This window comes from Mytilus trossulus, chromosome 2, assembly GCF_036588685.1.
Source record: "Mytilus trossulus isolate FHL-02 chromosome 2, PNRI_Mtr1.1.1.hap1, whole genome shotgun sequence".
Classification (NCBI taxonomy): domain Eukaryota; kingdom Metazoa; phylum Mollusca; class Bivalvia; order Mytilida; family Mytilidae; genus Mytilus; species Mytilus trossulus.
Window position 1 is genome coordinate 26,497,607 of NC_086374.1, and position 26,104 is coordinate 26,523,710.

General features: G+C 32.1%; 1 protein-coding gene across 1 annotated transcript; it reads right to left on the minus strand.

Moving 5' to 3' along the window:
- LOC134706861 (sodium/potassium/calcium exchanger 4-like) lies at positions 1–25,716 on the minus strand. Its single transcript, XM_063566177.1, has 9 exons — positions 25,179–25,716; positions 15,129–15,314; positions 12,774–12,857; positions 10,873–10,976; positions 10,092–10,192; positions 8,751–9,043; positions 3,442–3,657; positions 2,739–2,840; positions 1–1,643 (listed from the first exon to the last, which is right to left on the minus strand). Exons 1-9 carry the CDS (start codon positions 25,330–25,332, stop codon positions 1,318–1,320), a joined length of 1,566 nt encoding a protein of 521 aa, XP_063422247.1. The 5' UTR covers positions 25,333–25,716; the 3' UTR covers positions 1–1,317.
- Between the last annotated feature and the right edge of the window lie 388 nt (positions 25,717–26,104).

The window sequence follows — 26,104 nt, forward strand, 5'->3', positions numbered from 1 at the left end:
TATGGTTAAGCTTTTATTGTTATATTCTTTTGTTTAATTGTTACATTACTATAAATAAGTATGCACTTGTAGAGAAGTCTCTTCACGGCTATGTTTTAATGAAAATGATGAGCTTAACATTATGTTAAATCAACAATATAACTCCAATCAATTCTTGTGTTATATTCTTATAAATGTTGTGATTGGTAAAACAAAAATATTCGTTAACACTAGAAATTCAGGCAACGACGTAAATAAATTTTCATTTTGGGGTTCAAATAATAAAATTCATCCTATTCCTATATAGGTTAGGAAACGTTGAATTTTGGGATAAATACTAGTTCAAATATAAGCTGCATTTGTCCTCGGTTCGAAACGTTCTCTTGTTATGCATCAGACAACCGAACGATCCGTTATTTTAATCAACCACGTAACAAGAAAAGAAAACTAAAACTTTCAGTACCTCAGTCATATGCATCGTGGTTAAGTTTATCTTCACACAAAACCATGTGTAATTGATCAATTTTGTTTTTTCAAACGTTATTAATTAACAGGACATTGCAGATTTTTGACAATACTATATCATAATTCAATAATTCATTTGTGACGATGAATTAACAATTTTATTTCCGTTGCCATATTGCAGTTTATTTCATTTCATTCCTCGTAGTCACATAAAATGACATGTTAAATACTGTCATTTGCTTTGTATTTCAATGTATGTATGATAAATCTATAATCGCAGTTTTTGTTGAAAATCTGCACTTTTAGCATTTATGTGATATCAAGCATTTTCAAAAGAGTCGTCTTAGCTTCCATCGAAGGTCATTCAGATTAATTTATAGAACAAGGTCTCCAAACTCAGCGTTTAACATTTAGTAGCATTGGATTTGATCTTATTTTCGTCATTTGCTTTATATTTCAATGTATGTATAATAAATCTATAATTGCATTTTTGTTAAAACAACTGAACTTTCATTTATATGATATTAGACATTTTCAAAAGAAACTTCTTAGCTTCAATCTAAGGACATTCAGATGAGTTCATTTAACAGGGTCTTCAATCTGAACGTTTACAATTAGTAGCATTGAATTTGCTCTTTAAAAATATTTTCGCATTTGTGTGACGTTTAGTTTAAATTTCCTCTTACACTCCGTGACAAATCATTTTGTAGATATATCAATAACATATTATAACATATGAAACATGTTCTTATGAATTTTCTCAATAAACGTAAGTAAACAAATTAACTACATCTAAATATATCATATACACATATCGTTTCATATTAATTGTACATCTTTATACAAGAGTGCTTACAAACGTGATGCTTAACATTATCTTGGACAAATCTCTGCCACAAAATTACCAAATACGTTCAGTTCATATAAAACAGAGAATGTTATCACAATCACATAGGCAGATAGACAAACAATCCCAAAAGGTTTACTTAACGTCCATTTTGTGAAGAACATGGCCAGCAATAAAAACACGACTGTTGATAATAGAGTTATAGATGAGTAGATTAGTCCTTCACTGCTTATTTTGACGTAGTCACCATGATTGACTGCCGCTGTCTCAATCAGCCATGGAAGACCAAGGCAAACCAATATATCAAACACATTACTTCCAATGGAGTTTGCAACTGCCATATCACCAAGTCCTATAAAAATTAAAAATAAAATATTGAAATTAAGAGATAAAGAGCAACTGCTTTAAAATAAGGCACCAGTAGTTCCCAAAATATACCGAAACTCAATCAAAAGAAAAATTAACGAAAAAAGTAAAATCACTAAAATCCTGAACTCCAACGAAAATTCAGTTACTTAGTATTCCGATATCAAAAGAAGTAAGACTGTGCAACTTCGACATTTCGTTATGGTGATTGTTAAAATTGTGCAGTGTCAATATAAGTCGTGCTTCCTCTTAAATCTGTGTTAACATGTTTGTCTATAGCGTGTGCATGTATGTAAACGCCATACAATTGGACAGAGAGTAATGTTATGGCTGAAAATTGGAGTAAATTGAATAATTGAAATCATCACATTCGTCATAGATATTTTGAAACGCTTATGCGATAAGATCAAACTGATTTATTTTCAAAATATTCTTTTAACATTTAAGATTTGTCGCGTGTCAAATTATGATAGATATAGACTCTTTGGGAGAAACAGATTTTTTTACGTCAACAACAAACTGGTAGAAGTATGCACACTTGTCTCCTTACCAAACGCACAAGATCTGTTTATAAGCCCGGTTTCCTTGATGAATTTCTATAATTTTTTGCATGTTCTTTTAGAAAAAGTAAGTATATAATCTGAAACCAGTTTTTATATTACCAGAGTATAAAGGTCCAAATAATTCAAGGATATGTATGCAAGCATTTAAGAAAATTTAAAGGCCATTAAAACTAAAACAAATGTCTTAAAGATAAACGTAATTTAACATGCATTTTTTGTGAAACCTAACAGAAGCGATTTTTTTCCATTATGTGCACTTACTTTTGCCTGTTCTGCCTAATATGCACTGCGTTCATTACAGGAGACGCTCCAGATGTTAATTCAACCAGCGTCGCTTTTTTTGTGAGTTTATGCAATTCCCTTAGATTATATTACTTGATTGGTATATTTCAAATTGAAATAAAAGTAGGTTTTTCTTTTACATATATCTGTTTTTTTTAAACATTTACAAGCCTATGCTATTAGCCATTTAACGAACGGGTACTACATGTAGTAAACCAATGTCAATTTCTGCTTACCGTCTCGTGATACAAACAAACTGGCCAAACAGTCGGGGACACTTGTTCCTGCTGCTAAAATTGTTAACCCCATAACGGTATCTGCAATGCCTAAGGAATCTCCTGAAAATAGTAATTACATAGTTACTATATCATCACACATTATGGAACGATATCGTAAGTATCAAATGTACCTCCAATTTGTATAACGTGTTGAAAGCTCTCTTATGTTGACATTTAAGTGTTCTTTGGACATAGATTTGATTATTTTATTAAATGTGTTGGTTCTTATGACATGAACATTGCGTAACTCAATGATGTCCTTTTTCGTAATGTTTTCAAAACATCAAACGATAATGAAAATCTATTAACGCTTAACTGGTGTGTTATTGTTCAAGGCAACATATCCGTGCAGATGACATGGTAATACAGTATGTTCGGTCTTGTGAGCACTATCGTAGGTACATTTCTTTTCCAATTTTTTATGAAATTTACACTAAGGTTCTATTATAAAATGTAAAATCACAAAAAATCTGAACTGAAAATTACAGCAAGCCCTTAAATGAGTTCAATGATCGGCGTAGCTTGAATACTTAAGGGAGTCATGCTCCTTGGAAATGGATTGTAGTGTTAGCAATATCATGCCTGCATTACTTTTACAATATTTATGAACATTTTTTTGTGTAAAATATTTCTTGATTATCTAATAAATTTCCAAGATTACCTGCTATTGTTATCATCCAAACCATTATATATGAGAAACCTGCAATCCACACTACTGACATAATAAAAGTCAAAGGATACATCTTCCTCCATCGTCCTGGTAGCCTGCAGTCTGGTATACTTATATATAAAATTGCTTTTACGGGTAGCATGGTTACCCAGAGGATACGAGCAGGGAAAGATATTGGTATCAGCCATGGTGATTCATATTCTTTACCTTCAAGAATTGCACAATTGATTATAAAATGAGAAGAAAAAAAACAGATGTAGTGTGAATGTTGACTGATTAATATGTTTTGTTGTGCTTTCTTTTCTACATTAAATATAGCGTTACTATTAAACCAGCAGCATTATCACAGGGTCGTTGTAGACAAGGTTGGTGAAATTTGGTTGGTTACTTATCAATTGTTAGTGTAAATTAAAAGCCTTGGTCACACCTTACCGGATAGCTCGAACGGACGACTAACGGATAACTTTTTTTTCAATCCGTTCATGTCCGTTAGACGTCCGTTCTTATCCGTAAGACGTCCGTTTATATCCGTTGCATGTCCGTTGAGCGCACGTTTTATCCGTCGACGTCCGTTCTGTCATGTAGAAAACTTTGAGCATGTTCAAAACTTTGAACGGACGTCCAATGGATAAAATGTCCGTTGAACGTCCGTTGGGCGTTCGTTTTGTACGGTACTCGTCCGTTTCGTTTCCGTTTTGTATCCGTTACGTGTCCGTTATACATCCGTTTGAGGTATGGAATATAAATTCACCAACGGACTTCTACCGGACGTTTAATGGTTAAAACAAATGAGAAACGGACTCGTACCAGACGTACAACGGATAAAACGGATGATGAACGTATCTGAAACGGATAAATGCCAATTGAAAATTTCGCGTCAGAAATGACAATTATTGGTATGTCAGATTTCTTAAGTTAGATCATAAGTATATATTTTTGAGACAGAATTTTCTTTTGATTTGCCAAAATGAAGATTTTACTATGCTTTTTTTCAAAAATTTAATAAAAAGTACGGGTCACCATACTTTTTTTTAAGCTATGAGTCGTTGAAAATTGCCAAAATTCGGTTAGTGTGTTCATGAAAAAACACATTAGTGTGCATAAGAAAATTCTATGAGATAGAAATTTGAAATTAATTGTGAAAAGAGTGGTTTCATAATATGTTTTAAGAAAATAAAAAGAAAACATGGTGTCACCGAACTTGTTTTCTTGCTGCAAGTAAAAATAAAAAAAATCCCTATTAGGCCAGTATAAATTTTGTATTAAAAGAGTTATCTCCCCTTTGCTTAAATTGCTCATTTGATATAAAATGATTTAAGAACCCTAAAAAATGATATTGTTAAAATATTTTGTTTAATACAATTAATTAACAAGTGTTCTCCATATAGAAAAACAGTCTAACAATTGATTTGCAAATCTTTCTCCAAATTTGCAGATTTAGGCAAATAACTAGACCGATTTTGTACTGTGATTGTACAATCCAAGATGGCGGTGTACCATCAATCTACCTTAAGGTTCGTGAATTCTTTTTATTCATAATCGACCTAAGAGTATAGGCACGTCTTCACAATCAAGCAGCTGTTATTCAGGCCGGACACTGCCCTTTGGCGGAATTTTGAAGACCAAACCAAGACCAGTTACACATAAACATTTTGAATATTTATGCGATTTACATGTATTATTATTGTCGCCTTTGATTTTTCCGTATATCTTGTTCACCCGTTTTATCCGGTACGCTTCCGTTAGGTGTCCGTTTTATGCGGTACTCGTCCGTTGGATGTACGTTCGACATCCGTTCTGTCCGGCACGTTTCCGTTTCTCGTACGTTGCATATCCGTTGTGTGTCCGTTATGCATCAGTTACACGTCCGTTTTATTCGGTCAGTACATCAACTGACTCCCAACGGATTACAATTTTGTCAACGGACAACTTTTATTGCGTAAACCCCTGAGGGTTTACGCAGTATATATTGGACGAGTGATGTAGTCTTTCGGAACACCGGATGTTATTCGGAACACTTCTGTTCTTTCCATGACCACCTTTCAAATACATGCGCAATAGCTATGACCACTTTTCAAATGCATGCGCAATAGCTTACTAATCTGTTGAATATGCATTAGCATCTTAAGTTGCTATAGAGATATTTTACGTATAATCTGAAATTTATATAATACTTTCTTGCACACGATTACAAGCTGCTAATATTAACCTACATGCGTAGTGTTTTAATTAGTCAAACGATGTAACCAGCTGTGCTAGATATGAGATAAGATGTCATGTAAACAATGCGCTTTATATTCTGAACGAGAATAATTAAAAATAAAATCTTAAGAAAGAGTTTTAGTAGCATTTTTTTTTATAGATTTTACGTTAAGTGAAGATGTACATGTTTTTTATACTGAAATTAAAGGAAAGTCTTTCTTGCATATGATTAAATTACAGTTTGTTTTTTTTTGTTAAATAATGCACATTTAATAAAAAAAAAATGGTTATTAAAAATAAAATTAAATAGATATTAAAAATGAGAAAATAAAATATTTTGAACGAGAACAATTAAAAAAAAAATCTTTAAAAAAAGTATAAACACTTTTTGAAATTTTACGTCTAGGATAGACCAAGGACATGGGAATCATAAATACGTGCCTCAAAAAAGTGGAAAAACGAGGATTTTAAAAAAGAAAATCGTTTATTGAAAGTAACGTTGAAATTAATTATGAAAGTTATGTCCGTATTTATTTTCATTAATATTGCAAATTTAAAGTTATTTTCTTTGTTTAAATATTGCAACATTATTTACTTTTTTTTAAAACAAGGAGGTCACATAATAACCTCTGAATCCTTTTCTTCATTAAAATGCGACTGATAAGTACAGATATTCAATATGAAAAGGGCGGAAATAACCGTGACTGAAATCTAAATCTAAAATTTATTTTAAAAAAATACACATTTGAACATGCAAATGTAAGAAATGATACTTCAAACAATGAAAATACGAATCAAATGTACCACTTTCATTACGACTGATAACCTAAAAATTAATCATGCATGCAATTTTAGCAGACTTAACCAGGTCGGCGATAAGATCGAATATAAAAAAGAAGATATGGTTTGGTGTCAATGAGACAACTATCTACAAGAAACCAAAATAACACAGAAGTACAAACTATGGGTCTCCGTACGGCCTTCAACAACAGGCAAAGCACGTACCGCATAGTCGTCTATAAAAGGCCCCGAAAAGACAATGTAAAATAATCAGTCAAAAAAGAAAATTTACAAAGTCCGTATCATCGTATGCGTAACTTAGTTGCTCACCAGAGGAACGCTAAGCAAGCATTTAAACCCGCGTTCCATAAGTTTGAAGTACGTCGTAAAGCAAAGGTATAACGCTTGGTGAACGCTTTTCCTTCAGGAAAATTTTAATGGAACATAAAAAATGTCATTCAGCTCAAGCGTTTGTCAAGCGTATACATGTAAACTGCACGTACATAATATACACGCTGCACGAGCGTTGAAAACGCTACAGATAAGTTTGAGACACGTTAAGGGCACATTGCATACAAAAATACTCGTCGCCTTAACGCTAGGAGAAGAAGTCCGATACGGGTGAAACTTCATCAAACCTTCAGAAGATGTTACACCCTCTCCAACCATGCAACATGTGACAAGACATAGAAGTACAGGAACTACTCCCATTAGTTTGAGCTGTACAAGATCTACAAAAATATCCCGCCTGCCTCAAAGGTGCATAGGATCGACCATGGTCCAGCACTAATGATACAAGTATCAACCAGAGTTACAATGACGTGGTAGTAAGTCTTTAAAGGCCACCGAGCGGCCTCCAAAAATGAAAAACAACTCTATTTAGTCGGCTATTAAATGCCCCGACCATTAACATTTAAAAACAAAAATCAAACAAAACTAAGTAGCCTGTCTTATTGATAACAAAATAATTTACGAAAAAAACTTGACCGACATGAATTATGAACAACAACCACTGTACTTCATGTTCCTGGCTTTAGAATGGACATTGGTACATAAACGATGTGATGGCCATAAACCCAACCCTCCCTAATGAACCAAACCATAAGGACAACACATCGCAAGAAAAAAACTGTAAAATATCAGTTGCAATTCGCGTCCCTAAAAATATGGGTAAGGTGCACAATAATCACTTGCATAAAAACAATGGACACAAATCACTGAAATAATCGCACTTACCGAAAGCTATTTCAAAGCTAGTGAACATGTATACGAACCAGTGGGCATAGACGGACTGGTAAACATGTAAACAGACAGGCTAATGCAACAGACTTATTGGCAAACATTCACATATAGACAAACCTGCAGTCGGGAATGTAGAAAGACTAGGAGAAACGCATAGGTACGCTTTACGCACACCCAATACACGTTTTAGGTCGTTGTGCACACGATACAGAAATGATTGACAGGTTGAATGCATCAAATTTACTAGCGTATTGGTAGCGTGCATGATTTTTTTTACCACGGCCAACGTACGTCGGATCTATACGTTGATGTGTGAAGCCGGTATTACATTAGGTAAACAGGCAGTGTCAGTTTCTAATTCTTATGCACAACAAAAGTAATATAAAACAATACATCTTTATTAAACAATTATCTAATATATATATATAATGCCAAACAAGCATTTGGGTTTACGATTGCATTTCTTTTTTTTAAAGAAAGCAACTTGTTTCTATCCGTTAGGCGTCCGTCCGTGCTATCCGGTTAGGTGTGACCGAGGCTTTAGAAAATAAATATTGATAACAACAGTAAAATGTGAATCAAGAGTTTTTTTACTAGTTTGCACTGAATCTCATTTATCATGTCAGGACATTTTAAAGTTTTCCTGTACGGTATGGGTTTTTGGTAAGTTGTTGAAGACTGTACGCTGATAGTTTGCTTAAATTCATAGCATTGAGACGTTAATACATGGTTGACATGACATATCCTTGTTAAATATACCTAAATTATGATATCAATTCAGTCCAGTTTAACATGCATAAGTATTTGTCATCGTGATATGATCATTTGATAGGTTCATTTCTTTTGCTGCAATAAAGTTTAATTATTTCGTCTAGATTTTAAACATAAGATCTAATGGACAATTTTTGAATTACAAAATTTCAGAAATTGATTGAAGATTTCAAATACATTTTTATACTGTAAAAAAAGGTGTAATTCAAAAACGTATTATTACAGTTTGTTTTCAATGATTTTATTTTCCTCCGATTTTTTTTTATTATTATTTATTGAAAATAAATAAGATTATTAGGACTTACTATCTTTATGTCCTTCGTGGGGAACACTCTCGTGTGTTCCTGTAAAGGATGTTTCTACCTCATCGTGTTTGCCATCTTCAACATCTTTTACCGAATCTTTAGAAGTGTTATACACACCATTGCCTATCTTTTGTGAACCTGTCAAGGACTGAGTTTCATTTTGTGATGGGGGGTCTTCAGGAATATGTCGGAGTTTTCGATAAAGTCTTTCAAAATACTCTTCGAGATCTTTATTCCAGTACATTATAAGAATGTAGCCAAGATACAATAAAAACATAATCAAGGCTTCATACCTGTAAATTAAAGATTGAGGGACGTTCAATTATGAGTTGTGCGTGTCTTTTAGTAAGACTTTCATTTCTATGTAAACTTTGATTAAGTGGTAGTGTAAAAACCTATTAATCATTCATAAGAAATAGTTTCTACATTATCGCTTTATATGTCGCAGGCAAATAACTTTGTCGCTTCGGGAAAGTTCCACAATCATGTATTGTAAAAGTTAACAAGTATTGTAAAAAACTGATTGTCAAATTGGTAGTTAAATCAAAATTAAAAACAGTCGCCAAAAAAAACAGGGGGGGGTCTCCTAGCGCAAAAGGTGTTAAAATGTGATAACCTTAGGGTTCAATTTATATTTATCAGTCTTAAATTATGTAGTTCAAAAGAAGATATTTTCAGTTCATGATGGTGTCTGTAAAATTTTAAAAGGTTTCACTTCAACTATACTTCTTTATACCCTTAGTTTATCTTCCTTGGTATGATAGCTTACACAAAATCTCAGCCAATATGTAAATGTATGTCAAAACATGAAGCAGACTTAAATGTATCTGTTGTATTTTTAATTTCAAATCAATGATATTTATACAAATGACATAAACAACAATTTTGAATTATTAGTGAGAGAGCATCATCTATATAGCGGAATGCAAGCTTCCAAAATTAATTCTTCCAAAAGAAGTTCCTGTATGTGTTTTCTATGAATAAAGGAATATGTCGGTAACAAGAGTGGTACAGTTGATGTTCAAATCTTTGGCTTAGAGTGTTACCGATAATTGTAAATCCAGAAAAGCGTTCCCGACGCCTGACATGTTTGACGTGCTGTTTTATGTTTCCGTATAGTTTTGTAAGATAGAAGTAATAAAACAGATATATATTTTACCAGTCAATTTACGGTTTTGATACTGGCATGGTTTTGATAAGTAACATTCAATGATACATAAAATATATACGTTCTACGTACTTAATAATTTTTCAGTGCATTTTTGTAAGTTAATATTAGTTTTAGCAAAAAAACTTAATATTGATAGGTTTGAAAATTTAACCTTTAATCAAAAAACTTACCAGTACACTTTGCCATTTTGTATGACAATCACTAGTGTAGCTACAGCAATGATATAATATACACAGTCTCTTAACATTGGCCACCATGTTAGATTAACTACCTTCAAAATATATCAAATTATGAGATTTGTGCAATCTACAGTGCAATCTAAAGTTTGAATTCCAGATATATAAAAGTAGTATCGAATTGCTGTGTATGTACGAACGCTTAACTCAACCAAAAGCTTGAACTTTATTATACTTAATAGTGTTTTTTATGGTCTTGAAGGAAATCAAAATATGTTTTGACTAGCCGTGGTGTAGTGGTTAGTGAATTGGACTACTAATACAAAGGTTCCTGGTTCGATTCTCGTTAGGGATGAAAATTCCAGGGACTGAATTTTCGGCTCTCCATTGACACTATTTGCGAGTATGGTATTGAGGATACGATGGTAGTCCGTCAGAAGGGGATGATAAATGGCTGACCCGTCTTAAGAGAGAGCCATATCCCTTGCACGTTAAAGACACCCTTGTAGATTTCGAATAAGCAGGCTAATGTCGCTACAAGGCAGCACTCGCATCTGCAAAGTGGAAAGGGATTAATATAAGTTGCAAAACTCGTTTTCCAATGCACTTTAAATGTTTAAACTAAACTATAAATATTAAAAACAAATCTCAAAACATGGCAGGATTTTTTATTTTTCTTTCATCTAAAAGAGAGTTGGTATTAAACGTAATATTGATATAGCCGATGGTCAACACTTTTATGGTAAAAAGCATTTCAATATATCGATGAACTTACCATTCCAGAGAATAAAGCACAAACTCCAACAATGAACAGAATGTTAAAGACTGCCGATCCAACAATTGTACCTACTCCTACGTCGCTCTTTGAAATAAATACCCCTACAAAGAATAAGCTATATTATTGAACATCAATTTAAGCTAAAACATTCCGGTTATTCTCACTTGACTTTACTCTCAAAAATTAAAATTAAAAGGATAAACTACCAACATCATTTTCTACTTATATATTGCAGTATAAATTGTTTCAGGGTTATATAATTATTTGGTTTTTTTTCTAATTTGTAAGCAAGTTTGTACTGATCTAATATCTAAAAAAAACAATCTCTAATCTATTTCACTGAATAAAACTTTATTGAATAAATACTGATATTAAGTTGTTGGTAAAAAATAATCAGAGGGCCACCGACTCCATATTTGTTATTGTTGTTGTTGATTTAACAATTAAGGAATGACTGTAATATTTTTTTCTGTCTATGAAGAAATAACATAAAAAATTTGGTGCACACTGAATAACGCACGTAGCGGGTTATTTAACAGTGTGCATCACATTTTTTTTATGTTATTTCGAATAGACAGAAAAAATATTACAGTAATATCTTATAAATTAATTCCAAATTCCATTTTAAACCGTAGAAAACCATGAAAAAACGTCGATGACGTCACGGTAACATGATTAAATTATGTCTATGGGCTCATTACAAAATAACGTCAGCCAATCAGAAGACGCGTTACATCCAAAATTGAATTATTCATATATGTCGTCACAGACACAACTGTCGAAAGAACGTGCGTTGTATGTTTTTTCTTTGTCTAATATGTTCTCCTTTTTATTTGTATTGTAGTCCTGTAATATTATGTTGTCATTTCAATGTTATATTCAACTTTGCCATTAAAGTGCGAGGTTTGGCATGCCATAAAACCAGGTTCAACCCACCACTTTTATTCCCCTTTAAAAGTCAGGAAGATGGCCATTGTTATAATATTGTTCGTTTCTGTGTGTGTTGCATTTTAACGTTGAGTCGTTTGTGTTTTCTCTTATTTTTGAGATATTGAGATAAGACGTGGCACGGTACTTGTCTATCCCAAATTCATGTATTTGGTTTTGATGTTATATTTGTTATTCTCGTGGTGTTTTGTCTGTTGCTTGGTCCGTTTCTGTGTGTGTTGCGTTTCGGTGTTGTGTCGTTGTTCTCCTCTTATATTTAATGCGTTTCCCTCGGTTTTAGTTTGTTACCCCGATTTTGTTTTTTGTCCATGGATTTATGAGTTTTGAACAGCGGTATACTACTGTTGCCTTTATTTACAGTGTGACACCTTTTCGCTTGATAGTATTTTTAAACATTTGGTGTAATTTGAATTAAGAACTCAACAATGATGGTTGTAAACTATTTAAAAAAGTAGGTGACTCTAGGGTCATTATTTATCTTTAAAACAGACATTTAGTTACCAAAATTTTTTTTAAGTACATGTATTGATGTACAAATAAATTATATCTATTTAGGAAAATTCCGTAACATTACTTAACAAAACCTTAAACTATTTATTTCAGTTAGAATACCACGTTTCCAAGTTAAGCCAGAGTTTCGGTGCCTCCATTGTATCCGATATCATCACAATGTCATTGTGGGGTTCGTGTTGCTCAGTTTTCAGTTTCCTATGTAGTGTTTGGTGTACTGGTCTTCTTTACGTCTTTCAGATTAGTTATTTTTTTGCCATGATGCGTTGGTTTCTCGTCAATTTATGAGTTTGAAGGTATCATATGCATCGTCCGGCTTTTTTTGTATGGTATACAAATCAAACAAAAAAGAGCATCGGTTACTTTCTTACCTGAATCTTAAAATTGTGCGAAAGTTTAAGGCAGTAAACCTGATTTTGAATTATGATTTATCATATTACCTATCAGCGCTGTGAAGAATTCCGGTGCAGAACTTCCTGCGGCCATAAAAGTGGCACCAGCCACATCCTCTTTAAGTTTTAATTCTAAAATAGATAATAAATTATTTGATAATTTGATATGTAATAAATGTCGGTAGTACATGATAATCTGATATAATACATATCCTGTATCGATATTGGACCATATGTCATGCAATCCATATATCATATATCATAACATATATCAGAACCAAACAGTGGACGTATTCCAGTTATGGCTTGAAAATATATACAAAGTTGAAGCGTTCTTATAAAAAAAAGAAAATTCCAAAAATGTATTCAATACATGCATAGTGCATTAATTGACTGTGGTAAGACTACCAATGACATTGAGTGTGTAAAAATTAAATATACAGATGACTGCATTAGTGATACTTACTTCATATAAGAACAGGAGATGTATATTATTGGGCTTGTATAGTCGAAACAGACGAAACATTCGAGCATTACCAAGTGGTTGCAAAAGGCCCCAAAGATACCAGGTTTATAATTTATAACATTAAGCGCGCGTTAGTTCTACATAAACACTCATAGTTAGAACAGCGGTATACTACTGTTGCCTTCATTCATATAATAATAAATTGTCCAATCACGGAAACAGCCTTGAAACCTTTAAATTCCAAAAGTTGTGCTAAATCTACTCAAGGTCGTCTATCTCTGGTGTTAGATAAATATAAAAGTTTCTCAATTTACACAAAATGATCACCTTAATCAGAGGAGAGGATTTCAGTTCAGTTTGAATACGCAAAACGCTCATTTTCTACATTATCAAGAATTGTTTATGTAGGTAAATTAGAAATAAAAGAAAAGAAAATCAATAAACATGGAAACCTGAAACCACTTCGTTTTTTCTACTGATAGTCGTAAGATAAACTTTGGTTTGATAATTATTTTTACATTAATTATAACATAAACGGTACCAATGTGTCTGCACCAGATGCGCATTTCGAAAATCAATGTTAAAATAAAGTACATCATTTTTTAGGTATTTACCATACAATTATGCAAATAATGAAATAATGACTAGGTTTACATTTCTTTCATTGAAACTATTGAATACGTGCAAAGAAATGTCACAAGATTGATACTCATCACAATAACAATCGTTTTGTAGGAAAATAATATCACCGAACTCAATGATGATGTTCTTTATTTTAACAAGTCAAAAGTAACTTTATAATATTTTTTTCAAGATTATTTTTGTTTTTGTGTTCTCTTCCAAATGTGCTGCAATATTACCATTTTAATCTGCATGTTTTGTGTATGTATATTAAATGGTTATCTCAATTTGTATATCTTTGGTAAATAACATTGGTTTATTTACTTTAATGATGAAGTAAATCATCATAATCATAGATACTCGACATATTTTCTACCCTTGTATATATTACATGTATCTATATCAAATATGTGTGCCTTAAAGATTACAATTCTATATGTATTATTATTATTACTTTAATAAACAAAATGTTTATCAGCAAGATTTGATCATGTGTCATATCTTTCGAAGAAATACAAAAACAGCATAAAACTTCGTCAATATATTCCTTGTCCAAATTTGGTCATACTTTTCTGTCCTTTTTAGTTTATAAAAGCTATAACGGCTGGAATTTCAAATATGTTGGCTTTGAAGAGGCATGAACTGTCGAAATGCGCATCTGGTACAGAAAAGTTGGTATCATTAATGTTAGTCACCTTGTATATTATAAAATTTGTGGTAAAAGATATAGGGTGTGCTGCGAACACGTTACCTTACTTTATATCTTCTTGGGACATACTGGACAATTTGACAGAAAAAAGGAAAACCATAAAAATGGAGAATAGGTACTTTTACTAAGTACGCTTATAACAGAAGCATGCATCTGATATTCAGAATGTTATGTGGCTCATAAATATTTTTCGTTTCTTTTTTTTATATATAGATTAGACCGTTGATTTTTACACTTGTCATGTTTGGGGCCCTTTATAGCTTGTTGTTCGGTGTGAGCCAAGGATCCGTGTAAAAGTCCGCACTTTGACCTATAATGGTTAACTTTTATAAATTGTGACTTGGATGGCGAGTTATCTCATTAGCACTCATAACACATCTCCTTATATCTATAATCTAAAAATTAAATCATTTTACTATCTAAGACTTCTATGATAGTGTATAGTTTGACATTAGTATGTGCTTTACAATCCAATGTAGGTCTATTATATAAGAACGTTATAGATAACAAGCGCTGTGGTTACACAAGTCAGGATTTAATTAAATTATCCGTATTTTCCTATCCTATATTCAAATTTAGAAAAATAATTATGTAGATGAAAACTCACCATCACAAATTACTTCTAGGGAGGCAACAAAATAGTCGTCACAAACAATTGCCAGTGCACCAAATAAATACAAGGCAATAAAAATGTGGAGAAATACTCCGCCATCTTGTGTTTGTTCTAATGTAAAGAAATTGCCTGGAAAATTGTCCACAGATCTCGGGATGCAATCTGTAGTGTTATCATCGTCTGTAAAAGATAATTTGAAAGTAATATTACATTTATCATCAAACTTCGACAAAAATAGCTAAAAATAAGAAAGTGTGATATGATTGCCAATAAGACACGCATCGACAAGAGACTAAATGACGAGGATGGGTTCTGGTAAAAAGTTACACGCCACATAATGATCAGATGTCTCATTTTCACACAATGAGTTATATTTTGAACAATTGCTTTTTCAGATTCTAACTATATCTTGTCAAATATGTTGCCATTTTATACATTTCTAATATTCTATATCAAAGAATATATGTTTACAACATGACAAATACTAAACTACAGAGAAAAATATATAAAATACATAATCAGAAAACAAGCGACATTAAGTAAAGATATAAGTTCTGTTTGACCATGCAAGTGGCGGATCCAGAGGGTGGCGTAGAGAGCGTACGCTCCCTTTGCTTGGACGATTTTTTTGTAAAATGATTAATCAGCCTAGACTTCGTGAACTTTGCCATTTCCCGTGTATTTAATTTTTATGCGACAATTCTTTACTTATAAAGATATTTTTCGCTGATATTTACTGATTATGTCAAAGTCATGTTATTCGCTATGGTGGAGTTGACCAGTGCGTCAAAAAAACGTCACTCGGTCATTTTGAAATTCAAATTACAGTAACACATTGCTTAGGCTGAGGATGACAACTATGATACTTTCAAAGCGACACAGGATTGAGCAAGAACGTGGTGACTTCTATTTCACAATTCAACCAAATAGAAAGTGAAACTCTATTACACTCTCATGAAGAAAAAAATCCACAGCAATATTATTTACCTACGAAAACATGTGTAACCCCAAACGCCCCAAGCCTATTTTAAATAACATGATAGCTGAATATTGATCCCCAGTCAGTATAAGCTCTAAATAGATTTAAAGTCTAAGGTACGAACCATTTGATTTGAGGAAGCAGTCTAAGGTATTTGAGAGAAAAAAATCTGAGTCTGATTTTTGCATTAAATGAAAATTATGACCGTATCTGGATTGAAAAAAATAATCATGTCTACTCTTTTGCTATAAGAAACGAAAATTTCCAACAAAATTATTTAGCATTAAATGAGCATGATGAATAAAAAATGGGGCGTATTTTGTTTAGGCCGGGGTTTGCATGTCTGACGGGAGTGTCTGTTTCGCCGAACTGATATATTGAATACTAACTGAATACTGCTGAGTGTGGCCTTCATGTCTCCATTTGTCGACCGTAATTCCCAAATTCGTTGTCATTTTAGACTCATTCGTAGCCTTTGGTTGATTTGGAACCCCTCACCTCCCTTGTGAAACATATCAACCAAACATTTGGATAAAAAATGCTTGTTAGACTTTTTTAACTCGTGTCGGTCGTATTGTAAGTCATGGAACAGCCCGGCATATTTCTTTTTTACAACAAGAAATATGTGAGGTTTTCGTAACTTAACATACAACAAACGAGAATTGTCCATGTCTATTTTTACTGACAAATCCCACATCAAATATATCAGTACATAGCTTTGGATCCATACTAACATTTTATGATAGACAATCAATAGGGAGAATACAGCATGAAACAGGTCAACCTTTACACTTTACAGCAACGTGACCCACGTCAGGAACCGTTTACAAAGTGAATTTTACACTTATTTTATGCTTTTTAGCAACAACAAAAAGTTCAAAATTTTATAAAAACTTCGCCATAACCCCCCCCCCCTCCTCCTCCTCCTCCCACCCCCCCCCCCCTCTTTTCAAAATTCCTGGATCTGCCCCTGCATGCAGAGTTGATGTAATTACGCAATGTCTTTTTTTGTTGAATTATGATTTAAATAAATACTTTAGATAAGTAGTGTTTAGGCCAAGAACAATAAAATTTTGAAAAAATAGTCTAAATTGATAGATTGACTGGGCATACCAATAAACAGAATTATATATTTTTAATACACTACATATTACAATATTTTAATTAGCGTAAATCTTTAGAGTTTCATTACGCAATAAAGTTAAAAAGTGTGAAATGTTACAATAATATAAATAATCATCAAACCTAATTATTTACCTTAACATTTTATAGATTCAGTGATAACATACATATGAAAATGACCTAGTATTCCAAATAAAAGACAGTTGGACACAGTTTTGATAACTTTCATAATTTTGCCTGAGACCGTTGAAAAATAATTATGAATTATCTCAACCTCGATTAAAACCTCATATTTGAGAAGCATGCATAAGAACAGATGCTACCAAGTTGCCAAATAGTTCAAAGTATTCTTTTTCGACAATCACAGATGTTATTTTAAGTTTAACAACGACGAAAAAGTTCGTGAAATCTGTATTGTCATAGGTTCCTGGGTATGTAACGACTTCCCATGAAATAATAACAGATTATTACATGGCATTTTTCATATCGCATGTATTATCAGCCCTAGGTTCAATATCAGCCCAAAAGCCGCATGGCTCGAGGACTGATATTGACCGAGGGCTGATAATACATGCGATATGAAAAATGACATGTTATGATCTTTTATCATATGCTTCAACAGTAAAGAAAAATAACAGATTCATGTGTTGATCCTTTTACGTGGTTCCCGAGGTTTATAGAGTAAAAACGTTCACGGACGTCGGACCCAAAATTTGCCCCGGATACATTCAATATGAAATCTTTCTATCAAATGCCTCAACAGAAAAAAAAACCAGTTTAATATGAACGAATCCACAAAAAATAATTCAACAATATACATGCACATAATTATAAACATTGTTTGGAAAAGTCATTATTTTAAAAGAAACTTTCAGAAAAAAATAAAAAATGCATTTATTTAATAATTTGTTTGTTTGTTTGTTTTTATTATTTTATTTTTTTATCATTTATCACAATATACTTTCCAGTATTCAAATAATTGTTTTGTACACTACTTTGAAATGTTTTTCACTAAAAACGTAGCATTGAGGTGTATTTTCTGGAATTGCCCGAGTATCACCGGAATGCCATGTGATAACGTTACGGAAAGGCATGTGATAACAATCGAAGCATGTCATAAACCTTTCATATCAGCCCGCCTAAGCACCAATTCGAAAAATACGAAATTTACGTCAATTTAATGCTATTATCATACGGTAAAAATTATATGCTATTTAGTCTAAGTATATGATAAAATAGTATACTATGCAAAAGAATCAATAATGTGTAGATTTGTTGTCTTAGAAAAAACGGACATTTACTGATTGTCATCAATTTACGGCATTATACAACAATTTTGTTTTCATACAAGTAAAATATTTACAATATCACATACATGTATACAGTATTCAATTTACATAAACATGATTGTTTAATTTCAATATTGGGGTAATCTTTCCTTAATCAATCTTTAACTTTTGGGGGGGCATAAATTCTATTAAATTTAGTATTTCACGACAAAAAAGCAACCATTGATTATGTTAAATAACGAGTAATCTTAACGTGTTTCATTTTTTCTCAAAATAAGATTACATCTGTAGCTTAAGACTCTTTAATATGAGAAATATGTAGATGCAAATAATTGGATTTTAAAGATATATTTGAAAACAATTTTTTTAATTTTTAAGAAACAGTACCTTAATTTCGTTTATTTTTTAAAGGTCATAATTTCCAAAAACAACTTTGATACAGATTTTAGAGACATGTAAACTCCTTTCTAGATGTAAGCCCTTTAAAGTATAACATATGCGTTATGTTTTTTTAGTACATGCTATAAAATAACTCTACATTTTTATTTCCATATTCCCTTTTGTCAGTTTTCACATGAGAAATGTAAATTAATTTGTTTAATTCAAGTAGCAAAATAAATAATTTGTTTAATTCAAGTAGCAAAAAAACATTAAAATGATAACATTGATTTGACAAATATAAAGGTGAAAATATAAAAAAATGATCTGACTTCATGTGTGTGGGTATTAAAGGTAATTAGTGCAATAATAAGTATAAAAGATAAAACAAACTTCAATAGCCTGAAAAAAATAAAGGCATTTTGGGCATTTCCAGAAACTTATAAATATTCTTCCAGTTCCCTTAGTGTTATTTTTTTATATAGTAATTACAATATCTCATATAGTTTTAGGCAGAACACAAAGCAAAAAGCCACAAAAGGTCCAGAAAACTTAATTTGAACTAATGTGCGCTGGATTTTCTGGCTCCACTTTTGGGGTTCCTCTCGTTTTGCTTACTCGACTAAAAACAATTGACTACATTAATGGACATCATAAATCTACCATTATAGATAATTTTAAAATGCTTACTTCATACTGATGAGCATGAAAAAATACTTAAGTTGTTTTATTTTGCGACTTCAATTTTTTTAACTAATAAAAGAAATTCTAAAATTCTAAATATTGTAGCGTTATGCATGAGATTGGTTAATAATAAACACTATTTAGTTTTGCTTTAATTGAGATGACAAAAATAAACAATTTCAATGAAATTATACTGAAAAATTTCTGCGAAAATTCTAACATTTCATCTTCAATATTATGATAGAGAAACTTTAAAAAAGCAATTATGTACAGCAAAGTAAGATCTACAAACAAGTCACGGGATCAAAATTGTCAAGTTATAGGCCTTTATAGTCAATTTCTACAATTATCGTAATTTTTTGTAATCTTTTACCAAAAACTTCTCCTCTGACACTACAAGGCCAAATTGGATCAACTTGTCCACAATCATCATTAGTTTATTTAGTTTTCAAAAGTGTGTTCGATGACCCCGATTGCCCACACAAATGGCTGAAGTGGTTATATATAGAACATATTGAGTAAAATCCAAGTTTTTTTCTATTATTCTGATAACCGTAATAAATACAGGAAATCTGAAATGGTAAAATTGTTCAGAATGTTGAGTTTTACCAATTGTACATATAAGTCAAAACTTTGAGACGATTCCCTGTAGCAGTTCACCTCACCTCACCTATCCTCTTCATGCCGGTGTCCTATAGCCATTCTTCCCCCATGCCCAAATTTCCGGGGGGAAATACTGGATCGATCCAATATTTCCCCCCGGAAAAATTGGCATGATCCCACTTTTCCCCCTCAGCGTTACAAGGGGAAAACTAGGATCAGGCCAATTTTTCCCCCGTGAGTAGCATGAAAAGCTAAAATTTCCGCCTTGTAATATAACGTCGGCGACGTCACGATAAGATTTTTTAAATGATAGTAACTTTTTTCTCAGTTTATAGTTAACAAGGCTTCATCGTGTGAATATACATTTTATATGTATTTATATGTGTTTTTCTATGTTGTGATGTTATACTATTGTTTCAGAAAAAGGGAGAAGGTTTGGTACCATTTAAAAAAAAGTTTAACCCCGCTGCAAATGTTTGCACCGGTCCTAAGTCAGGAATCTTATGTACAGTAGTTGTCGTTTGTTTATGTAATTTATACGTGTTTCTCGTTTCTCGTTTTTTTAAATTTAATTTAGACAGTTGGTTTTCCCGTTTGAATGGTTTCTCACAAGTAATTGTGTGCCCTTTATTGCTTGTTGTTCGCTGTGAGCCAAGGCTCCGTGTTGAAGTCTGTACATTGACCTATAATGGTTTATTTTTATAAATTGTTTTTGGATGGAGAGTTGTCTCATTGTCACTCATATCACATCTTCCTATATCTATATACATGTTATATATTTATTCACACGAAGCACATTCTGATCACATCCATTCTATTTCGTGGACCCTTGGTATCATTGACCAAATAAATACAATTACTTTAACCACTTCTGGTCATTCAGTAGTTTTTTTCCTTACATGCGGACATATAGACAGTCATTTAAAAATGTAAAAAGACTAGGGGACACGTAGAAAGAATGTTGAACAGAACGACAGACTTGTTGACTCATAGACAGACTGATAAACCTGTAGACAGCTGATTTGTGTAAATGTAAATGAACAACAAATTTGTATATTTATAAATAAATATAATTCTAACACTGTTCGGTTTAATTTCCAGACTCTTTATAAACATAGTGAAATCTATAATGGGGGAAAGATTGGCATGGGGGAAAAGTTACTATATGTATACGTATTGTCAACTTTCCGCAGGGGAAGAATCACAATGATCCAAAATTTCCCCGGGGGAAAGATTGGCTCATGCCAGTCTTTCCCCCGGGGGAAAAACTGGCATGGGGGAAGAATGACTATATAACAGGTCCGCATTTAAGGCCCTTTCCTGTAGCAGTTTAATATTGCCCTCAAATAATAAATTTTACCATATTTTCTTCTTTTTTTGTCTATAATCTTGAAAAACTATTAAAGATTTAGAGCCTCTTGTTTGATTAAACTTGGAGTTTGGTATTTCAAGATACAGCTACTATCACAATTATACCTTGTGAATATTTCATTTTATTTGTATAATATTTGTTTGCTTAAATCTAGGTTAAACTTTCTGAGAGAGAAAAAATCATCCATTTGAAAAGGTAGCTTTTTAATTAAAAACGTGTTTCCATTTGTGTCACCGAAAAATCTTAAACTGTATAAACAACATTTCTACAGATTGTCGGAAAAAGATTTCATCCGTATTTTTAATTCTTTGATGTTTCTATTTACAGACAGTGTTTTAAAGCATTGGTTCATTACTCATATTCTGCCCTTTGAAAACGAGACCCTTACACTAATGACGAATAAACAATCCAAGGTACACCGACGGCAACCAAACAGCACAGAAAGAAACCCAAACAAAATTAAAAGGTGATGCAAAATTTTACAGTAATTTTGTGAAATTGGACATGCGTATGTCAATTACTTGGGATTCGTTTATTTTCGTGGGTACCAATTTTGTGGTTTAAGGAAAACTTGCATGTTCGTGGATATTCAATTTCGTGGTTTCGCTGAGGTCTGCACACAAGCCTATAGGAAGTTTGTGAGTCTTTGAACATTTCATTTCGTTGTTAATCTGTACCCACTAAATCCACGAAAATTGGTATCCAACAAATATTAATGAATCCACAGTATTTGGTTTAATTTCTCTCTCAGATAAGTTTTTAAAAACATGAAATATATACATGTAAAAAAAATAATAACTCTTTTTATCAAACCGCTCTAACAAAAAATGGATCATTTATATGAAACTTTTTGATATAAAACAAAAGTCTTCAAAATTTCATATGTCAAAACTACCTTTCCTTATAACAAAAAAAATCTCAAGTCTTTATCCATCTTCCCCTGATTTTCATTTTTTCTTTCTTTCCAAAACCCATAACTACGCATGTAATATATCTTAACCATTATTATATTTTTTACCAGAAATATTATCTGGTTTATACATTCCTACAATAACATGTAACGACAATGGTCTTTGAAGATATGGTTTTAATAGTGATATAACTTAATCAGGTATTTATGTGTATGTTCATACCTGACCTCCTCCCTCCCTTGACAAAGCTGTTGTGAATTATCAAATATTCAGTTTTTGAACATTTTTTTTTGTATAAGTACCATATACTCTGTATTCAAGCACTAGTTGATTCAATTTTAGTTTGATTTTATTTCATTGCTTGACAGACAGTAATCACAAAATTAAAAAAAAATCACGTGTTTTTTCCTACATTTATTGCTCCAGGTTATACACCTCAATATTACATTTTGCGGTTTTTGAGGTTAATATAACAATTAATTTTCCATAAAATATCATTTATGAATAGTACTGTGTAGTGCATGGGAAGTTTAGTTTATAAAAAGTTATCGGAAAATCCAGAAGGCGTTAGTACATTCTACGCAAAAATAGAATAGATTTGATTTTATAATTATAGTTTAATGTATTTGTATTCACATACATTTAAATCGTCTGTACCAAAGCTTACATCAAAATACAAGAAATTAAACTCATTATGGGTCGACTGGTCTATGTAAATTATGTCATACGTTTGTCTGTATGTTTCATAGAATCTATGTGAGATAAGTCTTATCAAGCGTTATTAACTATTTAAAACTTCAATATAATATCTAAAACCATCCTATATAAACAAAAATTACGTTAAGGAACAGTAACTACCGTCCAATCAAATATTTTAAACGGCAATGTAAAATCTATTAATTCTGTTTTAGGTCGGATTTCAGAGAAATTATTCAAAATTACCTATGGCAGATGAAAGTATTCCATATTTCTCTTCACAAAATGAGGAAAATCTTTATGCCAAATAAGATCAGTAATAAAAGAGGGACAAAATATACAAGAGGGACATTCACACTTCTAAATCGAAAAATAAACTGACAACTCCAAGTCTAAATGAGAACAAACAGACAATCAATAGTACAAAAATACAACAGAAAAAAATAAGGACTAAACTACACGAGCCCCACCACAAACTGGGGATGATCTCAGGTTCACGGGAAGGATAAGAAGATTCTGCTTCAAATGTGGCACCCGTTGTGTTGCTCATGTTAGAACAAAATAATTATAATATTAATTCGGTAGGTCACATTCGTGAAAATGGAACAGGATTTTAGCAACAACGCAAGAAAAATATCCAAATATCCATAACAGTCCATCAACTCGTGATAGGGTCCGTTAAATTTACGAAGGGAAGACATTTACTTGTTTTCAACCGGCCCTCATTGTTAATTTCTAGATCTGAAGCAGAATTAACTTTATCTATTGTATCCTTTATCTCTAACTCAAAGGAATAGATGAGTTCAACATTGTCACCAAATGAAGAATTGTTTAATGAGCGAACATCATAATATAGCGGAAAATAAAGTTAAAGGATTCTGCTATTTTTTTACTTTTTTAAAGAAGTTCCTGTATGGAGTCAGTCTCATAAGAATAAAGAAAAAGGCGGCAAGAAGAGGGATACAGTTGTTTCCCATGGGATTGCCGATTGTTTGTGGCTAACACGTCCTTCAAAAATCTGCCTAGAAAGAAGCAGAATATGAAATATCCCAGATGAGATATAACCAGGACTATTAAGATGGCTAAACGAAGAAAATTAAAAGTATCTCTCAACTGAACAAAAACAGAACATAGGAAACCGGGTTGTACTCGTACCACATTACTTGAGAACTTTGGTGGCAGAGGAGCTGCATTAGTTTTGCTACACTCCGGGGGAAAAGCAACATGTGCCAAGAAAGAGAGAGGAACAAAATAAGCTTGTCATAGCCCAATGTCCTATTTGGGACTGACAGGACAAGTCAGTAAGTAACTGGAAATTTCTATCGTGGTGTTCTAGTAACGTGAGGAGTTATACATTGATGATGTGTTTATAGTCGGTAGTGTATAGAAAATACAATGTAAAAGAAATAGGACGAGAAAAAAGTGATTAACTCAAAGAGAGAATCAGCATTTGTTCAAGGAGAACTGTAATTAATTATACTATTTAAAAAATTTCGCAATGTTTTTGAAACAATTATCCGCATAATTAAATTACATGAGTTTTAAATATGGTGCATTCTTCAATATCTCTATAAGATATCCATCTGGTGCCGGTATTAATGTTCTTGTATACCCGTTGAAGGCATAAAAAAATCACTATAGAAATAGATGTATCATGGTTTTGAGGTGTTTTTTGGGGTTTTTTTTAGAAATGTTTTACGCATATACAAGACGTTAATTTCCATGTAGTTTGTTTTTTACATTATCTGTCTTACAGTATCTGACAGCCACCTGTCCTGTATTGAAGAGAGCTTTTTACACCCACTATTTAAAAACTACATGACTTTGTTTTGCAAAACGAAATCCATCTTATAAATACATAATATATACAACTTCTTATATCTAAATATGGAAGGTATAAAACCGATTTATTGTTGTCTAAAAAATGTCCAAAGGACTGGCCATTACTAATCTTTTCTATTCGGGTACTTGTGTCTACTAATTTATATCATATACAACATCTATAGTTACCTTCAGATAAATCCCTCTTATGCCGTTGATGTGTGTGAGGTTGACCACCACTAGCCCTATAAACAAGGGTGCCCAAAACAACAAGTGTATACAAAATCACTAAAATCCCAAGTTTTAAATAACGTCCGTTTCTTTTACACTGATATCTTTTCATTTTCCGTTTCTTCACAAATCATATAATTACTATCAGAATTATTATCCATATAAATATAGAATGTTATCTGATACACATTGTACCCGGTTGATAATAGAAACATCTCAGTGCAAGATCATGTGTTATAACAATTTTATCATCGTTTTATTTAATTAATTCACTGACATAAAGGTTTGCATGCTATAACAATAATTGAAAACGACGCACAAGTTGGAAAAATATAGCACGACAGGTTGCTACTATTGTAATGGAGGCGTTTATAGGATAGTTTCAAATCAATCTGATAATATAGTTACATAATAATAACTATGGTTTAATATTCCACACATGAAACGTTCAAGTTAATTTATAAAATGTATTTACAAATATAAAAATGGTAGTTATTCATTTAACAATAAGCCAATTCCCCAATTGAGCCTCAATGATATGAATATCTTCACTTTGATTATTTTCATATTTATAAAAAAAAAATGAACTAAAGCATTCAATCACTTTAAAGACAACAAAGATATTAATTTATTTGATAAAAAGATCTTTATATATTTTATAATTACCCAATAGACAAAGAAAACCTTGTCACATTAACATAAAATCAATAAAGAACGACCTGGTTAACCAAAACACAGTAATCAACAAGATAACAACAGCTATTTATACCTTACACGGATGGAGGAGGATTAAAAGTGGCTATTCTACTGCCGAATTCCTTATACGGTAGAAAAGGCAGGTTTATTTATACAAAGCAATCATAGGAAAAAACATTAATTAAGAA

What these genes read in the sequence shown, in the direction of transcription:
- LOC134706861 (XM_063566177.1), bottom strand. Translation starts at nt 25,332, where the DNA reads ATGAAAAGATATCAGTGTAAAAGAAACGGACGTTATTTAAAACTTGGG. An exon ending in CAAAATGGCAAAGTGTACTG is followed by an intron (nt 9,044 to 10,091) that starts GTAAGTTTTTTG and finishes TTTAATTTACAG; the next exon opens with GTATGAAGCCTTGATTATGT. An exon ending in TTTGTTTGTATCACGAGACG is followed by an intron (nt 1,644 to 2,738) that starts GTAAGCAGAAAT and finishes TAATTTTTATAG; the next exon opens with GACTTGGTGATATGGCAGTT.